Source organism: Notothenia coriiceps, unplaced genomic scaffold, assembly GCF_000735185.1.
Source record: "Notothenia coriiceps isolate Sejong01 unplaced genomic scaffold, NC01 NC01_scaffold00008049, whole genome shotgun sequence".
In the NCBI taxonomy this organism is placed as follows: domain Eukaryota; kingdom Metazoa; phylum Chordata; class Actinopteri; order Perciformes; family Nototheniidae; genus Notothenia; species Notothenia coriiceps.
Window position 1 is genome coordinate 96,724 of NW_011340750.1, and position 24,441 is coordinate 121,164.

Genomic DNA, 24,441 nt, shown 5'->3' on the forward strand with positions numbered 1-24,441 from the left:
CCTCACTGTTTGGGTATTTCTAGACGTCTGGAGCAGACAATGTATTGCTTCAGTGCAGTGACATGTTTTAAATTGCCTTGAGAGAAGTGACAAAATGACTGAGAATAAGACACAAGAAAGAAAACGAGAAGAAATGGCATATTTGACACGCCTTAGTGAACTGGGTTCTTAAATTGACACCAGCGGGACAAGCAGGCAAATGAGTTGGCAAACAGATTTCCTGCAGCCCAAAGCAGAAAAAGGTGCCCAATTACAGGATTATTCAGATTCATTATCATTTGGGTATTATTTTCTTAGTTTGAGCAATACATTTCTGAATATCTTGAGGCTTGGCACTGTGGCACATTGATTTTGGTTTCTTGAAATGTAGGCTAGCTCCATTTTTCAAAAACGCAAAACAACAATTCAACAAAAACACATTCTGACACATAAACCAACCTTTACCTTTAGACATCACACCAACCCATCAAACACACTACAGAATAGACATTACCACTTATGAGATCAATTCAAAACACTACCTTAAAAACGCTCATGCCTGCCTTTCCCCCAGAGCAACATGAGAAACAAAGTATGAATGCTTTGTAAATGTGGCAATTTAATCTTTCACTGCAATGCCCAAAAAACACCATCCTCTTTGGTGTTTAGGTGCGGAGAATATGAAGGTGATGCTGAAAACGTTCAAATTGTTCGTGAATGAATCACAAAATCTCAGCCTGGTGGAAACTGACACTGTTCTAAATGACAACATAGCAAGACTGGCTGCTGTGGTCTGTGCCGGCCTCTTTTAGACTATAGTCTATACCAGGGGTGTCAAACTCAATTTCATCACGGGCCACATTCGCATTATGGTTGCACTCAAAGGGCCGGTTTTAACTTTAAGACTATATCAAAATACATATATAAATATTTAATATATATAAAATAATGTATTATTACATCATTGCCTCTGCATTGGATTATTATCGGATAGGGTAATAACTTAATTATCTCGGTCTGAAAGCAGAAGTCTAGGGCAAACAATTGCAAGTCTCTTCAGTGCGCATGACACAAAATGATTTTAAAAGAAAAGCAAAAAAAAAAGAAAGTGACATTTTGAAAAGAAAAGTAACATTTTGGAGAAAAAAAGTCAATTCTGAGAAAAAAGGCATATTTAGAAGAAAAAGTCAAATTTGAGATGCATGGTTCTCCATGTATGGGGCAACGTGCTTCTGTAAAGTCCGCGCATTTAAACCGTATAACAAACATATTATCGTTATTTGCAAGCTCTTGGTGGGCAACATAAAAATGAAGTCGCGGCTGGATTTGCGCCCCGGCCTTGATTCGAAACCCCTGGTTACACTCTGGAAAACCCTGGGAGAACACATAAATTGTAATTTATATTAGATTTTTTTATTGATCCAAAAGCTAATATAGTTTAAAGTAAAAATGTTAGTATCATATGCAGAATTATGAAATAGGCTGTTAATAGGAGATTATTCCAAATGGTTTATGTTCATTGGGATCCACCCCTCACCTGCTGATTGATAACCAATTAGAAGGTTTACCGACCCTTAAAATGCTTGAATGCCTAGTTACTGTAAAAAGTCAGCTGCCTTGTCTGTGTCATCTAAAAAGGTAGTTTCTTTTTGTGACTTTTAAAAAGAAAGTTTAGTTTGTGCAGCAGCCCCCCGCCACAGCTGATGGGATAACTGGAGAGCTCGGGGCAATAAACCTCGCCCTAATTAGACATATCTTGCATTTCCTGGTCCTGCCCCTGAACGGAAAGAAGTCAAAAACTAGACAAGCTATTGTGTGTGTTGGTGTGGTGGTGTGTTGTGTGTGGTGTGTGTGGGTGTGGGTGTGTGTGTTGTGTGTGTGTGTGGTGTGTTGTGTGTGCTGTGTGTGGTGTGTGTGTGTTGTGTGTGTTGTGTGTGTGTGTGTGTGTGGTTGTGTGTGTGTGGTGTGTGTGGTGTGGTGTGTGGTGGTGTGTGTGTGTGTGTGTGTGTGTGGGTGTGTGTGTGTGTGGTGTGTCTTCCTTGAAGTTGTACTCCTGCTGTTTTGTAAGTTGCCTCTACCGAAGTTCCCCGCTAAGTCCCTTTATTAACCTGTGATTCAGTAACCGGAGCCTAATGAGGAAAGATTTGATTTTCACCGGTGGAGGTGGCGGATGCCCACCGTTGAATAGAAACACTTCCTGTTTTGGGACCAGCAATCCAGAGGAGAGAGCCTGCAAAAAGAGTTTGTAAAATACGCGAAAAGAGAGCTCCAGATTGTGATCGTCAACCGTGAGTGTCTGCCTGTCATGCTGTTATCAGAACAACCGCCTGTTATACGAGCATCCGGGTTCAACACGCATAACAAAGCACACGAAAGACTAATACGAGATTCGAACAGTCAGAGAAGAAAAGCAGCCATAAATAAGGGAGTTAATAACACTGTGGGGGAATAATTAAGAGACGAATGCATTGAGTCGTTGTTTTCAAATGCAGCCTAGTTACAAAAGCATACCAGTCAGTTCCAACTGTGTGCCAGAATGAGAGAGTGAAAGTCCTCAAATGGTTCATATCATCAAATATTGTGTGCCATTTATGACCATCAATCAGATCTTTGTGGTTGTACATTTATGACCTCACCGACAGGTAAAACAAACAATGTCTCGGTTCATCTAAATGCCCTCAACAAGTCCATGACAAAATATCCATTATGCCAATCACAGGACCCTGAACTAGCGTCAACCTGAAATGCAATTACATTATTTTAGTCCACCTGTTCTTTTCTCGCCAAAGCGTGCCTGGCTGTAACCTCTGCTAGGGGACACATTTCATGGGGATTGTTGCTTCAGGTTACATATCTTAAAATTGGGGGATGGATAAACCACAACATTGATACAGGCATCAACAGCTCCGATAGACAAGGGATCCGCTGAACCTTTTATAGCGCAAACATTAGAGTTCATATTGTTAAGTTTTAAGTGAAGTGTCTCAACAATCTACTCTGGTACATACATTTTGGTTTTCCACAGGAAGGGTCGACACAGGTCTAAACCCTATTTTTTTGGTTTTTAAATTGGCTTTAAAAGCTAGCAGGCACCCTTAAATGTTGTAGTACGAGCCCTGGAGCTTGGTGCGTGAAAACGGCCATGTACAGGTCTAAGAGAAAAATTTACAAACGAAGCACAACACAATACCGAAACAATGCAGTAGATGTCGTCAATGTGAAAACCAAAGTGATTTGCTCACACACACATGATCGTCATCTCAAGAGAGCATGCAATCTGGCACCGCACCACGCCCGGCCATTAGTTGCGCAGAGGAGAGAGAGCGCTGATGGCTGGTCTACATCAAGCACTTCTTTGTGTTATCGCCGGGGGGAGCGGAGAGCCCGCACCACATGTGGGCTTTTGAACTTTTTAAGCAGAGACGGCGCCACTTCTCGCCACCTGTTCGCGGCACACAAGATCAGACTATGTTCAATATCAGTCGTCGCTGGCCGCGCACAACCACCAGCTAGGATATCCGCGGGCCAGACAGGGCCCTGACACCTGATGAATACTGTGTTGGGTTATGCCAACATTTCATTCAGTATACTAGTCAACACGATCAGAACAACACATCTCTCGCCTTGGAACACAACAGATGGTGTGGTGTTGTCCCCGAGCGGGTGCCGGCTGTGCCGTCGGCGCGCGCCGTGGGTGTGTGTGTGTGTGGTGGTGTCGGTGATGCGCTCCCGATGTTGTCTCCTCGTTTCGCCCGCCGCTCGGTCCGCGCCGCGTGTGCTCCTGGGTAGACACACGCCCCCCTGGTCCGCCGCGGGTGGTGTTCAACTATAGTCACAGACGAAGCAGTTTATGAGAAGTTCATTTCTCACCCCGTCTAGCTGAAAACCCGTCTCACACGCATTGGAGATTATCGGGGAGTTTCTTTTCTGTTTGAGCGCACACTTCCTGGCGGCTCGGCTAAATCTCAGCTTAGCTTAGCCCATATATCCCCTTTAGCGTTGCTACCTGATCCTTTGTGGCTGCTCAGAGTCTCAGACCAACTCCGTGGAACGAACTCATTATATCGGTATACGGGGTTTACTACCAGAGTCTTGGATGGACAAAACAAGGATTTAAAGCACCTCCACCCCCCGCAGCGCTCGCATCGCGCACACTCCCATACCTCCACACACTATGATGGCAGCACTAGTCAGCTCGTAGAGAACTCTCGCGCCACGCGGCTCTGCACCACTCTCTCCACGCGCAGGCGCGCGGGGGGAGGCCGGACATTCGCCTTCTCGATAAGGGGCGGCGCCACATTTTTATATGCTCGGCCGCCGGGCCCCCCGCGCCGCCCGCCCGCGGCTGTATAAAAATGCTAAATGAGTATAGTCAGATATTTGTGGCTGTTTGAAGTATGACATGGCGGGCTTCTTGGTTAGGGGAATGATGAATGGTAGACCCAACACTCAATGATACATGAGATATATGTTCCCACATTAATCACATCCAAGTGCGCATCAACAAGGTGTCAAGAGACTGCTTTGCGTCATAAACACTAACAGGAACAACCTGGGGTATAACAACCTTAATCCATTCAGGGCCGCGCGCGCGCGGAACCGCTCTCCACCACTCGGAGCGGCGAGCGCGGCCGTAGGTTGCAGCGGGCTCGGGCGCAGGGACCGAGTGATTGGGAGAGCACAACTAAAAAATAAACAACAGAATATAATAACGGAAAACAACCAGGCGTTTTCTCCGACTCTAATTGCGAGGTATCATTTCCTGGCAGCATCACATGTCTATATGAATAACAGATAAGGCAACAAGCCCAAAGCAGTCTCACAAAAATAGAAACACATTTTTTATAGGGAAGCCCCAGAGACACACTACATGAATCGTACCAGAGCACAACAGTTAAGCAGTCCATTATAGTTCAGGGCCCTGCACACGCGGGCGGGCTTTTCTCGTCTAGATGAATTGTTGAAACCTCGCCATAGGAAGCACGATAAAGGACACTGCAGAGCAACACAACATCTCTCCTCCTCTGGCATCTTACTGAACACAATGTCCTTCAATCCATGACTCTCCATAAGCTCCTGTGAGATATACGTCGTACGGTCTTATCTGTGTCGGGTCGACTACTAACTAAATAGGCCTAATTATATTGTGTGCTTATTGACGTTGATCATACGGAGGAGGGGTGGAACTTGATCAAAAACTGCCTCAGTAAGAAAGGAAATTCGTGACTGATTGTGCTAAATCGTGATGCCTCTCTTTATCAGCGTTGAAGGCACCAATGTGAAAGTGTGGTTCATTGGAGCTGTAGATCTGCAGATTTGTTATGATGGATACAAGTCCCCATTGTGTCGAAGTCTTCTAGATATCAATGAATGCTTGATTTGTTCATCCCATTTAAAGTGACTTATTCATGCTAGTATTTGAGATAATATAATCTGGGTAGGGCCATGACCCGTAGTATCAAGGGGACATGTCCTGTGGATGGTTTTTTTTCAAAGATACGCAAGACAGATCATGGGCATGTTTAGGAGGCCATGCTCATTCGCGATCGTGAGTTGTGCTGGTACTTCGAGCCCTGTCTTGCAAAAGGGCTGATCTGTGGGCGAAGTATGAGGTCTGCAGCTGACCGCCAACGCCCCCCCCTGCAACGGAGGGGGGCGAGCACGAGCGTCATGTGTAGCGGGGATGGCTGGTTACCATGCTGTTACCCTGCGTTTACCGATGCCGTTACCATGCCGTTACTATGCTGTTACTCGATGCGTTACCGTGCCGTTACCAATGCCGTTACTATGCTGTTACCATGGCCGTTACGGAACACGTGCCGTTACCCATCCCGTTACCATGCTGTTACCATGCCACGCAACGCTCTCATTCCCATCGATAGGTGTAGAGTTGCCGCATATAAGGCGGAGCACCCGCGGTTTCTGACGTCCAGAACAATTTCAAAATCTGTACAGTTTTTATCAGACCGTTCGACCCCCATTTTTTAGAAAGATTTGGGCTAGCGGGAGGAAACATAGAGAGGCGTTGTGTTTTTGACACTTGGTGACGTTCCCTGACACACCGGGCGGACAGCATATCCGATGTACGAAAGAGGGACTACACAGAAGCGTGCATGTTGTGAAATGATAGGTCCCTTTAAGATATGGTAGGTGGTGGTTCCGTTAATATCATGGGCAGCAACTTTCATCCCAAACTGTTAGACCCCACTTGTCACTTTTTACAGTATTTTAATCCCCCCATGTATTCCCTAACCTTCAAGCCGAGTGGCAGGAACGTGGAGCGGGCATAGGAAAGGTCCGCTGAGTTGTTTTATTTATTATCGTGAGGTATTTTGGGGGGTTTGGATGGGAAAGCAGAGGAAAGGGGTTAGCTCAGTAAGCAGACCATTTTTCATTGATCTTGGACTGGCTGTTCATTGAACACGCCATTTCTACCGCAGTTTTCCAGCGCAATCACCCTCACAGTCCGCGCGAGCAAGAACGGATTTCGCGTTCTTTAGTTTAGAGCGCGTCAGAAGCAGTTTTGATCTGCCCCATATTTTAGCATTTTGCTGCTTTTTCTTTTGACTGCCTGTAGCTGCTTTTATATTACTGTAGTTTTTTTAACAAGGTTTTACATCTGTCGAAAGAAAAAGTAAAAAAGTCCTGCCCTGAGTTGTCGATTAAGATGTCTGGCGATACTGTGCCAAAGTTGTTGCCGAAGAAGCAATCAGCTCTTGCTAATTGATAGTATACCGGCATAAAACAAGTTCATCCCTGAACACAATAGATGCCCAGACCAAGTCGACGCCCATCCTGTCTGATCACCATTCAAGACATCTCAGTAGAAAGGTGAATCGCGCCAGTCTTGATGGCCAGCACTGCCAACGAAATTAGCACAGTTCATCCCTCCTCCCTCATCCTTGATTGTTTCAGGCGGCAAGCCTGCTCTTCAGGTTGCCCGTAGAAACCCAGCTCGGTCGCTATTTGTCTATTTGCCTTGCACGCGCTTGAGATCCAAAAGCCTGTCAGCCGCCGAAGGGCTCCTCTCATATTACGCCCTACCGCGTCCGATTCAACNAAAAAAGGCAGTTATACCAATGTTTCCACAGAGGTGACTGGTGTCGTACAGCACTGAAACACGGATTTGACAGCAGCATAATGACAGAGTTATGAGAAACATTCAATCGACAGATGAATTTGTACATTAGATTTCTCAAAAGAGCATGGAACGTGTTGACTCGTGCATTACAGAACATTTCACTTGCACTGCACCACCTATTAAAAACGATTATCCATTTACTTTGAAAACATCCATTTATTGAAAAAAGACATTTGAACAGTATGTTTTTAACAGTTGATTACCCTGAACTTTAATTATAATTCAACTGAAAAACCAATACAAAAAATAATTTAAAAAATAAATAAAATATCGTTTTATTTCGATTATGTTGTTTTAATAATTGTTGCAAGCCAAAATCGTAATTGCGTTTAAAATACGATTAATTGATCAGCCCTACTGCTGACCTCAGAGCTAATTTGTCACCGTTATCACCAGAGAGAGATCTGCAACGAAAGTCCGCAACCGATAGAGACTTTACCGCCAGCTCTCTGCATTTAATTAGATTCAGATTCACTGTGCTTTCCTTTTTCACCTCTCTTAACCAGCTGTCTGCAGAAGTCAGTGCATAAATGGCTGGCGGCTGAAAAGTGACTGGAAGAGTCCGGCTCAGAAAACGAAGCATAATGCTTTCTGTCTGTCCGCTTGATCTATGAGCCCTCTGCTTCAGCTCTTCCCACACGGAACAGAGATCTCTGCTGAATACCGGCCATTTTGAGGATCAATACAGCCTTGGACATTGAACAGGGAAAGTTCATTAAGCATGCAAAGGCATGTCACGATGAAGACATCTGAGAACAAATACCCGTATTGATTTGTGAGGGGGAGAGAAGGAGATTTGAGGGCGGCCTTTTGGGGAATTTGCCTTCGCACAACATTTGGGTTTTGGCTTTTTTCCCCAAGCTGGAACTGTTGGAGTGAGTGTGCCTTGATAAACTAAGACGTAATCCACCAAGCCCATTAAGCTTTATGATGTTGGGGTACTACGTTTGGCTTTTGGCGTAATAAATGTTGACGTCTCAAAAGTATGGTGGGCAACACGGGCAAATGTGTTATAATGGCCAAAAACACTTCAATTAGGAGAAACGTGCTGAATTTGAAAGAATATGAAGAAAAGAAAAAAAGCATGCAAGTGAAAGAACGTCTTCACCAAATTGACGAAACATGACCAGGGTTTAATAACCAGAATCATTTTTATGTGCAAAGTTTTTAAGTATCTCAAACCTTAATATGCTCACTTACCTATTTAAATGTAATGAGTACTAATTTGTCTTTATTTGTATTTCTAATGTTTGCTTTTTCTTTATATTTAACAAGCTATTAACATGTTTTATTATTGCTTGCCTTTTATCTGAATGTCACTTTTGCTTGTAAATGTCCCCGCTGCGGGACTAATCAAATAATTTTGAAATAAAAAACGCTGCAAGAAGCTCAAAAACAATGGAAAGGGGGACACTAAAAAGTGATGCACACAGCTGGGACCGGAGTGCTTTATTTGAAAATGTGTTTTGTGAAGCTCCAGGAAGCTGAAATAGCATTGTTATATTGTTGCTTTTCCTTTGTGGCTGCCATTTATGAAAATATACCCATTTTCAGGAGCAGAAAGCTTCGGAGATAATGCTCTTATAAACTCTAGATCAAACAAAGAAAACAGCTGCAGCACAATTCTGATGGTTTTCAAAAGCCTGCGATTCCTAGCATTCAGCATATCACATCCAACAAATAGCAATCATTTTGTCAGTGTTCACCTCAATGTTGCAGTAAACCCACAGTTGTATAATTCATTATTCTTCACTAGCAATCTTCAAGTCACAGATAATAACAGCTGTCAGGGATGACGTTCCAAAGAACTCAAACGATTGTATCACCATGAAGGCACTACTGCGTGAGGTGAGCTAGAAACTGATGTATAAATGATTTGCAATGCATTTCAACTACAAATAATGTTCATGACCTCTGAAGCGCTGTTTGGATAGATAGGTATTATGAAGGATCGTTAACCTAGCAGTAATGTGAGTATCATCTGTTGTTAATGTAATTAAGAGAATGAAGAATGGAGATGGGCCAGGGTTTAACCCCCCTCGCCCCCCTCCAGTTTGTGAAATCAGCACTTTCCTGAGGCCATTTCTAGGCACTTAGCATTAACATTCCCTCCTGACAGGTGAAACCTCTTGCTAACAGAGATAAAGAAATGAATAGCCTAATCAAATGCCATAAATGCCCGCTTGTGTCGGCGCCATGTGTGGACAATGTGGTTACAGAGGAGAGTGTCTACTATCTTGGGGTTATAAACCAGCAGCAACAGAAAGAAGGTGGAGAATGGGATTTGTAATTGGCTCACTGTTTGTATGAGGAAGGTTGATGTTTTGTTGAAAAGGTCACGTATACTTTTAATTTTGGAAGTTAGGAAAATGTTTAAGTCATAACATGAATTTTCGAAGGATTAAAGTCAGCTTCACTAGACGGTATATGTTGAACCTCTTAATGACCACACAAAGGATTATCCCAAAGACACAGCTGGTTGTGGTCAGCTAGCTTAGCATAAAGACTAAGCAGGGTAAAACTGCTAGCCTAGCTCTATACAAGTTAGTAAATACAATTACTGACCATATACAACTCACTTAATAATCTGGAGTGGAGTGCACCAGCTGGGCGTAAGCTGGGCGTAACTCTACGTCCGACGTAGAACCGAAGGTTAAGACCAAACTAAAGTTATGACTAGTGCACCACTTAGACTCAAGCCCTATACTGTATGTGTTGCGCCCGGGTGTAACTTTTAAGCCTAGTATGGAGCAGGCGTAAATCGGAAAGAGAGACTAGTATCCATAGTAACGTAAAACAGGCAAGAAGGAAAATAACTATGGCAGTGCGTCTTGTTTACATGTTGTAACAACGAAAGGGCATTAAGACGAGAGAGTCGTCCGTGATCGAACAAACCCACTGGACATCTATTCAGTGAGCTGATAGAGAGGTTTCGTTTCGGCAGACAAGCCCATTTTGATTTAATCGAGGAGATCTCCCCTCAACAACAGAACGGATCAGACAGAAACGGTGCGCTCTCCCCAACCTTGCAGGTGCTGATTGCGCTCAGATTTTACTTTAATACTGTGGGAGACATGATTAATGTTCATCGCAGCGATGAACATTAATCATGTCTCCCACAGTATTAAAGTAAAATCTGAGCGCAATCAGCACCTGCAAGGTTGGGGAGAGCGCACCGTTTCTGTCTGATCCNCCAATCAAATCCTGTTTATGCAAATCTGACAGTTCAAGCGCTAGCCAATCAAACCACGTGCAAGCTGGGACAGCCAGACCGCAGTTCATTTATTCCAAACGAGAAATTACGGAAGCAAATCACCCGGTTCTTTACGACCAGAACTATTTACTGGGATACAAACCGGAGGAACCAGGCACGGAGGGAGGTGGCAGAGACAGTGGGTGAAACTGGTAGGTTTTCGCCTGTTTGGGGAGTTTATATATATATATATATNCCACCGAAAGCTTCAGAAGCTTCAAAAGTTGAACATTGCTCAACTTTTGCAGCCTGAAACGCCAGGAAAGCTCCACTCTGCTACCCACAATTCAGTTCGGCGAAAAGCGAGGCAACGTGACGTCACCCCATTCAAAGTGAATGGGCAGACGCCATGGAAACCGTTTTTGAAGCTGTCGAAGCTGTAGTGTGGACGGGCCGTTAGAAAGAAACAAGCAGTTCTTACTTTCTGAGGATGGCCTGGAGAACCTGCAGCTGGGATCCTCGGTCCTCGTTGATTCCAACATAAACCAGTTTATCAAACCTGAAGAACAAACAAAGACCACAAGGTGTTTAACATTTCACAGACACAACTGTCACATGTGTTTGGAACTAGAGGAAGTCAAACAGGATTGAATATGCCTGGGCTCAATGGGATCGTTATATCCTTAATGTGGGAAACAGCACGTTTATTCCAAGGTTTTACGGTACTTTAACTTCAACAGACTAAAGCTTCCCGAGATCACAATAAATATTCTGCAAGGATTGAAGTTTTCTGCGTGTGTGTGTGACCTCTGACCTGCCGGGCCTCAGCAGCGATTGGTCGAGCAGATCTGGACGGTTTGTGGCTCCGATGACAAAAACCCCGACGGACGACTGCAGGGCGTCGAGCTCGGCCAACAGCTGAGACACCACTCTGGACGAGAGAGTCAAACACACTTTTATATTCTTAAAAAGGCAAGCACACGGCACACGGCCAATCTGTTTTGTGACGTAGAAGTCAAATGTAACAGATGGTTTGATGTAGGACGCACACAGATACTGATGAAGACACCATTTCTGGTCCCCGTTATCTCTGACTGGTGTTTTGTTGTAGCTTGCTTTGTAATCAGCTCAGGTAAACCCTCACCTGTCCATCACCCCCCCAGAGTCCCCGCTGCGCCCCCTGCTGGGAGCCAGAGAGTCCAGCTCATCGAAGAAGATCACACAGGGTGCTGCTGAGCGGGCCCTGAGGAACACTGGACACACACACGTTCATTCATCTCACACATCCACCAAGCTGAAGAACACCAGAATGACCCTCGAGATAAAACAGACCTTCTCTGATGTTCTCTTCACTCTGACCCACGTACATGTTGATGAGCTCTGGGCCTTTCACACTGAAACACACACACTACAAATGTTAGCAGAGCACTTTAACCAACATTTACTAAATATAGGCTCGGAGAATTGATTTATATAACCCATTTCAAAATGAGGCATCAAAGTGCTTTACAAAAACACAAATCCTTGAAATGAATTCTGACTGGTTCAAAGAAATGGTGGTAGAAAAATGTTCAAACCCCCGAAGTGTTGTCCTACCTGAGGAAGGTCATGGAGCACTCAGTGGCCACGGCTTTGGCCAGCAGGGTTTTCCCGGTCCCTGGGGGTCCGTAGAGCAGGACCCCGGTCCGGTTCAGACCCAGAGACAGGAGCTCCGGGCGCTGCAGAGGGAGCTGCACCGTGTCCAGGATCTCCTTCTTCACCTGATGAAGACCTCCAACGTCCTCCCAGCGCACATCAGGGATCTGTCACACAACAGCAGCACGTTTAGAGATGATTACATCATGTTGGGGAACCCATAGCTTTGACCCAGTGTATCAGTCTGCACTGCCCTCACTGAGCTCAGGCCTGTCACCTTGGCTGCTGAGCTCTCAGTGTGTGGACTCCCTGTTCCTGCCTGTTGGCGTCAGCTGATAGAGGTTAGAGTGCTCTGCCTGTTTTAGCTTGTTGATTCTTCTCTCAGAACTAGCTAAACACATGGGTCTGGGGTAGAGATTACATGACATGACACTTGTTAGACGCTTTTATCCAAAGCGACTCACATACTCAATACTGTGGGCAATCGCCACAGGAGCAATTTGGGGTGAAGTGTCTCAGGGACACAACGACATGCTGACTGCAGTGGGGTTTGAACCTGTGACCATCTTATCCCCAGACTAAGGCTCTATCCACTGCGCCACACGCCTCAAGAGATCTAACCCTAACCCTCCCTCCGAAGCTCCAAATAAACCGTCAGTGTTTGCCATCAAAGCTCCTGCTCTCCTCGTGTCTCTCTGAGTCCCGTCTCCATTGCTTCAGAAGCTTCCATCACACATTCAAAGGCTTGTTGTGTCACCTTGGGGGCTCCGATGGCCGTGGACTGGGCCTCCTGCAGGGTCTCCAGGGCCGAGGAGAAGTCCTGGTTCAGGATGGTGACTCCACTGGAGCACAGATCCTCCTCCTGTCTGCCCCGACTATACACACACACACACACACACACACACACACACACACACACACACACACACACACACACACACACACACACACACACAACACACACACACACACACACACACACACACACACCACACACACACCACACACACACACACACACACACACACACACCACACACACACACCCTTTATTTGCACATCTCCAAACATCCTTGCACTGTAATCTGTTCTATTGTTCTGTGCCTATTCCTGTGACCTACGTTCTCCTTGCCATATCTACACTGTAACCTAATGTGCTAATGAGCTAATGTGCAATGAGGCTAATGCGGCTAATGTGGGCTAATGAGGCTAATGACAACAAAGGCGGGAGAACTGGAAACAATAATGCGGTTCAATTAAAAGAAATAGTCCTTGCACAAAAGCGAACTGAAACACTGTGCATGGTAAGGACTCCGCTGCTAAATGTATTAAGACTAAAAAGAAAACAAGAAACGAGGCGTAAGAAAGAAGCTTCTCCAAAAGAGAGGACATCCTTATGCCAGATTAGCTATAATGGCTTGTTTCAATTTGCTTCGTTCAACTCTGCAGACCCGGGCAGGGCTGGGGAAGCTGGAGAGGCTGGAGGAGCTGAGTGATGTGAGTGAGTCAGAGTTTAAGCAATGTTTGAGTATCCCTACAGGGCTCATCAACACTCCATGTCTCAGTCTCACACGGTCGAAGGAGGCCTCTGCATGCGCCGCGCCCCGCCACTCCCTCCAACAGGCAGAGCGTTCAGATCCCCCAACCAAACCCCTGAGGAGGCAGGAAAGAGGAGGAGGAAGCGGAGGAAGAGGAAGCGCATCAACTGAAGAACACACTCACAGTCCAGGGTTTCACACTAACTGCGCCCGTCCACCACAGCTCAAAAAAAGCTCGCCGGCCAGCGTCGTCGAAGGCTCAGACCACAGCCAAATCACATGAACTCCCGCTTCCGCCCTGACACACAAGGCAGCGGTTTGATGCTAGAGCCTGTACTCGCATATATTTGATTGGCTGACGCTTCACCGAGAAGGCTTCAAGAACAAAAGCTCAAAAGTTGAAACATTTGCTGCAACTTTGGGGCAGGCCTGAAACGCCAGGAAAGCTCCTCGCTACCGCACAATCAGTTGCGCTAAAAGCGAGGCAACCTGAAAGTGACGCGTTGACAATCCGTTTTTTGAAAGCTGTTCACAGCGGAAGTGTGGACGGGGCCGTAAGACTAACAAAAATCACAGGGGGTTCATACACTTTTCACAAAAAATGATTTGTCCATGACCGAAAGAAATGACTCTTCTCCGCGTAAAGCACTGAAAATGGTTTATTTTAACATGGAACAGGAAAAATAGAGGTCTGCATATGGAAAGCGATGCTTTAAGCTTACTAAAACAGAAATCAAATAGGAGGCTGTTACTNCGGACGTAGCTAAGCCCGACGTTAGAGTTAAGACCTACTTTTTTACGCCCAGCTGGTGCACTCCACTCCTGTAACTCATTTGTTTAAAAGAACAGCAATTCATGAACAACTTGGGATTTGAGAGATAATGCAACATCAACCATTCAACTATTAGTTTACACCTTACTCTACTTTGCTAATTTGCATTTCCTGATTAACTGTTAAATGAATAGAACTATAAACACCAAATTCAGGATAAAGCATTGGAAGAGATGGATACTTATATCCACCACAAATGAGCAAGATCAATTTAAAAACATGGCCACCATTAACTTTAAACGTCATCACAAAAGGTTTGGCGAAGAAGGAAATGCCTATAAGTCATGACAATTTATCAAATCATCATAAATGTTTGTAAATATGTTATATGTCCCAAAGGTGGCAAAAAAAATAAAATAAATGTGCACCTCCGAACTTGGTGGACAGAATTTCCTCAAATTCGGTGCACATGCTCCGTTGGCCAGTATTAACAAAGATCTGAAGTGTCATAAATGCTGATGAATGTGGGCGTGGCCTATATAGCAATATGTGTGACACTATCCATTTGCTCTATTTGCCAGGAGCTGCTGCACTGAGACATAAAACGTGGTGACATAAGTGAAAGTCCTGATGGAAAAGAGGCAAATGACAGTCAAACATGTGAAAACTTTTAAAGACAGGCCTTACAGCCCCGGGTGTGTCTAATTGACTCCACCTTTTATACACAATTTCATCTTAATGTGCTCTACCAAAGACTCCAGGACAATAAAAGTCACCATGATGGATGAGTAGCTCATTTGCATAATAAGAAAAAACAGTTGAATGATGACTCAATTAACACCAATTTGAAAATGTCTGCACAAAGGGCGGGAAAAAGACTGTTACTCACGCACTATATTCTGAATACACACAATAAATGGTGTTATAGTGGCATTCAGGGTGGCAAAATGAAAGGACTTTGCCATTTTTTAAATGCTGCATTCATTATAATGATAAAACAAGAGTGATTTCTCTCGCCTCTTCTTCAGACCGAATTACACCAATTGACTTTGTTCAGCTTTGTAAAGCACAACACTTGCGATGTACTGCTTGCTAGCATTCCCTGACAATTTAAAAGCTGTTTTAAACCATGCCATATCCTAACTTTTGTACAAATATCCTGTTAGTCTTTAAAAATGCATATCTTTCAAACCATGACTCCTGCTGTCACCGGGCAGAAAGCCTTTAAGCTTCAACTAGACCAGCACTTTGTACAGTTATCTGTGGATGAGAGGCTCCAAACAGTCCATGATAACCCTGTGGTGAAAGGTTTTTTTCTTTCTCTTGTCAGGAGGGAAAGGAGGCAGATGGAGGAATATTCATAAAATGGGAATATTCATAAAATCCTAGAAAGACAATAAATCACTCAGGAGAGGCAACGCCTGAAGACACGCGCACACTCTGTGGGTGGAAGGGTGGATGAAGGATGGGGAGAAACTTGTGCATAAAGGAAAGATGCAAAAAACAAAAGAGACAGCTGATCAGAGGAGATGAGGAGATGCTGCAGGAAATAAAAGTAGACTGAAGGGAAGAGAAAGACATGAAAAAAGAGGTAGTGATTTTACAACAGGGTATCATGCAGGGTTTTCACATGTTTTAACCCAAATCATTTGCAGTAAAAATGTAAATAATTGAATTAAATACAAATGAATCATTACATGTGATACAACATAACTGGCATACACATGCATGTTTGTTTTCTGTATTTCACATATCATAAAATACTAGATTCAATAGTTTTCAACTTAAACATTCTGAGTTAGCACAGAGGAAACCAAATTCATGTCCTCTGATTTATACTGTATCTTTGTTACATTTTGCAGTCTGAAAAATATCTGTGTACCGTATTTTCCGGACTATAAGTCGCACTTTTTTTCCTAGTTTGGCTGGTCCTGCGACTTATAGTCAGGAGCGACGTATATATGTTTTAAATGTCAATTCATGCTGACTGACATGAACCGTCTACAGCCACCAGAGGGCGCTCTAGGCTTGTGACAACTATATGCTGCTCCTGTACCACTGAAAAAAACGAAGAAGAGAGCGGACGGTTCTTCCGGGTTAGCTGCTTGTTAGCCATCTGTTGTTAGCCGTCTTGTTAGCTTGTTAGCCGTCTGTTGTTAGCCCGCCGTCTTGTGTCCGGTGCGGCGCAGGGTCCACCCCTACCAGCCCAGCGGCCGAATGCTCAGTGGGTGCGTCCGAGATGCCCCGTCTGTCCCAGCAGTCCTCCGTCGGAGCGCGTCAAGGGGTAGAAGCATGCCACCCTAGCCCGACTCGCAGAGCCAGCCTCCAGGTAGAAGGTATGTGTTGCGTTAACATACCGGACCTGTGTAGTTAATAACTTCCCTTTCCAGTTTACCGTAAATGTCTGTTATTGGCTTGGATTTGAAAATAAATATCTGAATAAATACGACTTATAGTCCGGTGCGACCTATATACGTTTTTTTCCTCTTCACGACGCATTTATTGGCTGATGCGACTTATACTCAGGAGCGACTTATAGTCCGGAAAATACGGTAAGCACATATACCGAAATATGCCCATGGACTGTGGGCCACCTCACAGGCGTAGAACGAGTTATCCCACATTGTTTTAAATATGACACGAGGAGTCATAGTGATAAAAACCACACCTAGAGAGCAAAGAGCACTTTCATAGCAAAGCAACTTAAAATGAAAGCGATCAAGGTTTTCTGACTTTCAAAAAACAACAAAAAAAAACGGCCACAGCTGACATTAAATTGGCATCATGACTTATTTCAAGCAGGGCAGCTGAGTTTTGGACATATTGAAGTTTTTTCAGTACGAATGCAGGTGATCCAAAAAGTATGCTGTTGCAGTAATCCAGTCGGGATGTTATAAAGGCATGGATCAGAGTTTCAGCAGCGGTCGATGAGAGGGAGGGTCTGATGCCGGCGATGTTCTTTAAATGGAAGAAAGCGTTTTTTGTGACCTGGTTGACGTGAGGGAGGAAAGTGAGGGTGGGGTCGAGGATGATGCCAAGGTTACGGATGTGAGTGGAGGGGTTGACAATGGAGCCTTTGATGGTAAGTGAAAAATCTTGGATTGAGCGGGTAAGTGAGTTTGGTACCTTTATCAGAGGGTCCTTAGCAACGGTCTGTTATTGAGCAAGAGCAGACCATTGAATGTCCAAATTGACCAATCAGAATTGAATATTCATCTAAACCCGTGTTTGGATCAATATTCTAGATAACCTTTGGAAACCGTTTCCTATTCTACATTGTTTTCTGATTCAATGGATCGCATCTCATGAAAAGGAGTTCAAGTATCTTGGGGTCTTGTTCTCGAGTGAGGGAACAATGGAGCGTGAGATGGGCCGGAGATTCGGAGCAGCGGGAGCGGTACTGCAGTCGCTTTACCGCACCGTTGTGACGAAAAGGGAGCTGAACCAGAAGGCAAAGCTCTCTGTCTACCGGGCCATTTTCGTTCCTACCATCACCTATGGTCATGAAGGATGGGTCATGACCGAAAGAACGAGATCGCGGATACAAGCGGCCGAGATGAGTTTTCTCCGGTTGGTGTCTCCCTTAGGGATAAGGTAAGAAGTTCAGTAATCCGGGAGGGACTCGGAGTTGAGNCCATTTAATCGGAAAGACTGGAGAGAGCGAGCTCTTCTTGGGAGGTCGTTGCATTTATTTAGCTCTTGTGTTCGCAAGATAGCTTCGCAAGATCGCAGACCTTCCTTTCTGCTGCCTCGTTTACTTCTAGAAAAACATGTATCCCCCCGCTCGCTCTGCACGCGCCACACCCCTCTCTTAAAGGGGTAGCGATCTCGCTCTGCATGACCCGAATGTCATAACAATATAACGAAACATCTGATGAATTTGTTGCAACTGCCTCTTGCCAGCGCTACGCTGACGCCTGTTTTAGGTGAGGCGCAGGACGAAGTAGCTTCAAGGGGATGTAGCTTAAGCCCTGCCTGCGGGAGGGGTTGTGGTTGAAGCCAGCAATGGGTAAAGCTTCGCATGCGATGAGGGCCAGTTCCGCGTGAAGCCGGAAGCGCCGCATTTAAGCGGCCCGGATGCCAGTGATGCCCTCTCGGGAGACTGAAGGCGTGCGTCAATGTTCCCGTGAAGTAGGACATTTCCATTAAGCCGGAGGAACTTCCGTGGAGCCCGATTTCCTTGTCTTCCTCCCGCATCCGGGTTTGCGGGGCGGCCGGCTGGAACCGCTAGCCGACTGGGGAACGCCACCTGCAGCTTAATCCGCAAGACTGCAGAGCTGATGAATAATGCCTGGAGCTGGGACGAAGCCCTGCTGCTGCTTGTGCGTTGACACCTGAAATGACAACTGACGGAGAGGGGAGAGCAGATTTAAAGGGGTTAGCAGGTGCGATGATTGGCTAGCCGGGGCGTGATGCCCCTGATCACTTATTGAGATAATGTGTGGCACCCGATAATGTTGTCTTTCTGATTGAACTTGCGCTGAGCTACATTTGTCTATCTTATTTTTTGTTGATTTCATATTGTTTTCACAGAGCTGTGCAAATGAATGTCCCCCTGGGGACAATAAATCTAAACTAATTTAATATTCAATCCCACACATGACGATTGAGAACATACATTTGTAACTTACCTCGTTTAAAGCACTTTTGTTGTAATACTATGGATTTAGTTGACATTACTAGCCGAGTCTCTTTTGTCCAATATCTCGCTGGCAGGTACATTGAATTAGAAGTAGAAGAAGAAGAAATACGCTAACGTTACAAAAGGCACAACACTGTCACTCTGTTTTTACTGACATGTAACATTTTATTTCACCTTGCTCTATGTTTTTTAACGCACATTCAAAAACGGGAACATTTTCGCGAGTTAAGGTGAAATAAAATGTTACATGTCAGTAAAAACAGAGTGACAGTGTTGTNATTTTTTATATTTTATTGTAATGTAGAGACTAAAGGCTTTTAGTGACAATCATGTATTGCGTTACAATTATATGTAAAAAGAATAAAAAATAAAAGTCCAATATGATATTTGGCCAGTGGTTCCCAACGCCCCCCAGGTTGGGAACCACTGACTTAGATCATGTCTGTTGATGCATTTGGGTTTCAAAAGTCAGGAGGTTTGTGATATCATTCTGTTGACTTGTAATGTGTTGTATTGAAACATCACAGGCTCGAAAAAGTGCCTGCAAAACAATAATGTTTCACAACTTATATGAATGACTGTACAAAGAACGAAGAAAAAAACCCGGATGTGTGACATCATTGTCTGCGGACACAGTGATGTGTTTAAAGAACCGGAGGCTGAGTGTGTGGCACCAATTCACTCTGTTGTGCTATTCAGCCTCTTCACAAGGAGAAACTGAAGACACTCACACACATTTATCAACAAAGTGACTAGGCACGGTTGTCTGTCTAAATGTGTGTGTGTGTGTGTGTGTGTGTGTGTGTGTGTGTGTGTGTGTGTGTGTGTGTGTGTGTGTGTGTGTGTGCGCGTGCGTGCGTGCATGTGTGTGTGTGTGTGTGTGTGAGTGAGTGAGTGTGTGCATGCATGTGTGTGGGAGAGAGAGAGAGAGAGGGAAAAAGGTGAGATGAAGAGAGTATTCCAGAGGGCTTAGGGGCATTTCACAATGTTGAAGGGGTAGGTTTTCAATTACAGTGTGTGTGTGTGTTCACATGCTCTATGACAAACCTCTGAGCCACGTTCACCTCTCTGTCTCTGCACTAGCTGCCATCATGCAGCAACACGCACTGTTTATAACTGACAGGATCACAGACTACATGGTTTGTTTTCTCCTTAGTGTGGGACATGAGCCATAAGTATGTTTAGACATCAGTGTGATTACAGGAGATCCCTGCCTTCTATAATCTGTACCACCAGGTCGGAAAAAAACTGCAGCATTATTTGTTAACTAAAATAGACTTGCTTAAGTGTTNTTCCTCCCGCATCCGGGTTTGCGGGGCGGCCGGCTGGAACCGCTTGCCGACTGGGGAACGCCACCTGCAGCTTAATCCGCAAGACTGCAGAGCTGATGAATAATGCCTGGAGCTGGGACGAAGCCCTGCTGCTGCTTGTGCGTTGACACCTGAAATGACAACTGACGGAGAGGGGAGAGCGGATTTAAAGGGGTTAGCAGGTGCGATGATTGGCTAGCCGGGGCGTGATGCCCCTGATCACTTATTGAGATAACGTGTGGCACCCGATAATGTTATCTTCCTGATTGAACTTGTGCTGAGCTACATTAGTCAAATGTGCCAAGAAACCTGCATTAAATGTCGGTTAAGCATTACTGGTTTTGGTTATTTTGACACCAGAACATCTTTACTTTTTTTGCAGTGCACACATCTTAGATAAATAGGCACTTTTTGGTCCTGAAAATGCCTAATGAGAAAAAAGAACTCTTTAAACTCATGTAAATCTCTTCCTAAGCAACTTTCTCCTTATTTCTACTTCCAACATCAACCTCACGCTGCTTCCCACCAGGTTGATTCTACATTATTATTCACCAATTTCAGCTTTCTTTCTGTTCACAGGGGAAGGGTGGCGGCCTCCTGCTGTCAAATTATTTTACTGAATGTAAAAAATAGATTTTTATTCCAAACTTATCTTGTGGTATACTTTTAGCTTCAGGAAATGCTGTTTATCGCTTGTAGCGCTCATTCACACACTGCTGAATGGGTTTGAAGTATTTGAATGAGCCTCTTTATACTTACTTAAAAAACTCTCCCCAGCTGAAATCTTACTCAGATCTTTTGCATTACTTTCCTGTTTACCAGTCTGTATCCATGGCACACGCTCACTATACGCCCATACTGTAGAGCACCATGTGTATCTCTGACTCACTGTAGTAACAAAGTTCACCCACTGAGAAATGAATGTGGAGTTACACACGCTTACTCATCTCGGCTGCACAAATGTACTGTGCTATGTTTGCCTATTCAAACACCATCCAAATGTGCTTCATACACATTCATTTAGCTCCAAATTAAAGCTCAAACATTCAAAAATAGCACTAAAGAGTTGCTGACATTAACTTGTGCTCCATGAACATAAGATGTTCAAACATTTTCAGATCCCAGTCCAGAGGTAGAGTTCACAAACAAGCAACTAACTTGTGCTAATGCTGACTGTAAATAACAAAACTCTAAATTGTGCTGTACTTGCATCACCTAAGACCATAAACAGAGCCTGATGTCTCATGATGGTGAGGTTGGACAGTAACGTCCTAATGTCCCGTAGATACATTGGTGTCATATTCTAGCTGCAAATCAGAGCCTTACTGATCAATGTTTCAGTTTTAAAGGGGCTAATTTTCCGGTTTCATATTTGCATTGTTCTACTGAGACATGTTTACATGCTGTAATTTTCAAAAAGGTCTTTATTTACCTCATTCCGCCCATGTACAATCGCGAGTGTTACATAGTGATGTCATTATTTTATATAAGTAAACAAAGGAGTCCAATGGAAGTGTTTCAGACATAGTGTGTATGGAGAGAAACTCCCTCTGGAGGGAACTTTGGTATTTATGATATGGCAGCCCATTAACATGCACAAAAACCTATATAACACACTACAGGAAATGGAACAACCCCAAAAAGCATGATAGGGCCCCTTTAGTCAGACACATCAGCAGAGTGTCACACCTGCTGCTCAAACCTGCATGAAATGTACACAGATTTACTTATTCTACACCCATCTGCTTGTGCATAAACAGACCATATATGGTAAGAAACATTCCTTTAGTGGAACTTGTTTCCCCAACTGCATGTGCAGTGCATCCGGAAAGTATTCATACCCCTTAACTTTTTTCACATTTTGTTATGTTACAGCCTTATTTAAAAATGGATTAAATTATTTTTTTGATTGCACCTGTCTATATGAGGTCCCACAGTTGACAGTGCACATCAGAGCACAAACCAAGTCATGAGGTCCAAGGAATTGTCTGTAGACCTCAGAGACAGGATTGTATCAAGGCACAGATCTGGGGAAGGGTACAGAAAAATGTCTGCAGCATTGAACGTCCCAACGAGCACAGTGCTCTCCATCATTTGCAAATGGAAGATGTTTGAAACCACCAGGGCTCTTCCTAGAGCTGGCCGTCCAAACCAAACTGAACATTGGGGGAGAAGGACCTTAGTGGTGACCTAGAACCCGATGGTCACTCTGACAGAGCTCCAGAGTTCCTCTGTGGAGATGGGAGAACCTTCCAGAAGGACAACCATCTCTGCAGCACTCCACCAATCAGGCCTTTATGGTAGAGTGGCCAGAAGGAAGCCACTCCTCAGTAAAAGGCACATGAAAGCCCCCATGGAGCACCTAGAGGACGCTCAGACCATGAGAAACCAAATTGTCTGGTCTGATGAAACCAAATTTGGCCTGAATGCCAAGCATCATGTCTGGAGGAACCCAGGCACCGCTCATCACCTGGCCAACACCATCCCTACAGTGAAGCATGGTGGTGCAGCATCATGCTGTGGGGATGTTTTTCAGCGGAAGGAACTAGGAGACCAGTCAGGATCAAGGGAAAGATTAATGCAGCAATGTACAGAGAGATCCTTGATGAAAACCTACTCCAGAGTGATCTGGACCTCAGACTGGGGCGAAGGTTCACCTTTCAACAGGACAACGACCCTAAGCACACAGCCACGATAACAAAGGAGTGGCTTCGGGACAAGTCTGTGAATGTCCTTGAGTGGCCCAGCCAGAGCCCAGACTTGAACCGGATTGAATATCTCTGGAGAGATCTGAAAATGGCTGTGCACCGACGCTCCCCATCCAACCTGATAGAGCCTGAGACGATCTGCAAAGAAGAATGGGAGAAACTGCCCAAAGAAAGGTGTGCCAGGCTTGTAGCATCATACTCAAGAAGACTTGAGGCTGTATTGGCAGCCAAAGGTGCTTCAACAAAGTATTGAGTAAAGGGTGTGAATACTTATGCACATGTGATATTTGAGTGCTTTATTTTAAAATGTTTTTCACTTTGTCATTATGGGGTATTGTGTGTAGAATGTTGAGAAAACAAATGAATGTAATCCAAATTGAAATAAGGCTGTAACATACAAAAATGTGGAAAAAGTGAAGGGGTCTGAATACTTTCCGGATGCACTTAGTTAGGGAGGGAGAATTGTCACTTTCAACAGTGATCTGCCAGTACAGTGTTGTCTAAGGCAAGGCAAGTTTATATACAGAGTACATTTCAACACAAGGCAATTCAAACTGCTTTACAAAGATAAAAACATTAACATATACTGCAGCAGAAACACATATAATACATTTAAAAACAGTCATTAAATAGGCTAGTTCCTCAAGCGGAGGACCTTGGTTCGAAACTGGCTCGGGACTATTTCCCTCATGTTACCCCCTCTGTCACGCATTTCAACTCTGTCTCTACAAGAAAGGCACAAGTTGCCCAAAAAATATTTTTAAAAATAAATAAGGCCAAACAAGCTTAAAAAGAATCAAAGAAAAGTCTTCAGCCTAGGTTTAAAAGTAGTGAGAGTTGTGTTGGACATAGATGCACATATATTTGGAGCATAATAACTAAATGCTGCCTGGATTAGGGTTAGTGTTTAGTTTGGACACTGGGGACCAAAGCAGACCTGTCCCAGAAAACCTGAGACAGAACACTGAAACTGTTATTTCCATTCAAGGGGGTCATGTAATGCCCATTTACTGACCCATACTTGCATTTTGGTCTAATATTAGTTTAATATTAAAGTTGACTTGCATTAACATTATGTTTATCATTCTCTTTGCTGAATGCACCTATATTCACCCTCTGTGAGTCTTATTTAGCCCCTCTCTGATTGGCCTCCCAAGAGAAATGGCAAAAGACTAGAACTGTATGCATTAACTGCTGTTGACATGTAGCTTTCTATTTCAGGCTGTAAATAATTGATTGTAAAGACTTGAAATAACCTTGTTATCACTTTTTCTTCCTGTTCTGTTATGTGTGTATTGCAGCTGGACACCGAGGCAGCCGACATCCTGAATGACCTGCAGGTGAAGCTAAACACCTTCCTGGACAACTTCAGCATGGGATTTGCCAAGAGGTAACACATACACCCTCACACACACACACACACACACACACACACACACACACACACACACACACACACACACACACACACACACACACACGACGTGAATTTAGGTTTTCAGAGTGGTGGTCTGACCCCTGGCT

General features: G+C 44.4%; 2 protein-coding genes across 2 annotated transcripts in view; one reads left to right on the forward strand and one right to left on the reverse strand.

The window, feature by feature from the left end:
• Positions 1-10,731: 10,731 nt before the first annotated feature.
• LOC104944420 (peroxisome assembly factor 2-like) lies at positions 10,732-13,082 on the reverse strand. The gene is made up of 7 exons (XM_010769947.1): positions 13,069-13,082; positions 12,706-12,823; positions 11,910-12,115; positions 11,646-11,707; positions 11,458-11,566; positions 11,128-11,244; positions 10,732-10,872 (listed from the first exon to the last, which is right to left on the reverse strand). The coding sequence occupies exons 1-7, from the start codon at positions 13,080-13,082 to the stop codon at positions 10,791-10,793; spliced, it is 708 nt and encodes a 235-aa protein (XP_010768249.1). The 3' UTR covers positions 10,732-10,790.
• Positions 13,083-24,014: 10,932 nt separating this feature from the next.
• Positions 24,015-24,441, forward strand: part of LOC104944421 (protein unc-13 homolog B-like) — a 37,071-nt gene continuing 36,644 nt past the window's right edge. Inside the window, exons 1-2 of the mRNA XM_010769948.1 lie at positions 24,015-24,035; positions 24,219-24,307. Coding sequence (XP_010768250.1) covers positions 24,015-24,035; positions 24,219-24,307 — 110 coding nt within the window. The remainder of the gene's footprint in view (positions 24,036-24,218; positions 24,308-24,441) is intronic.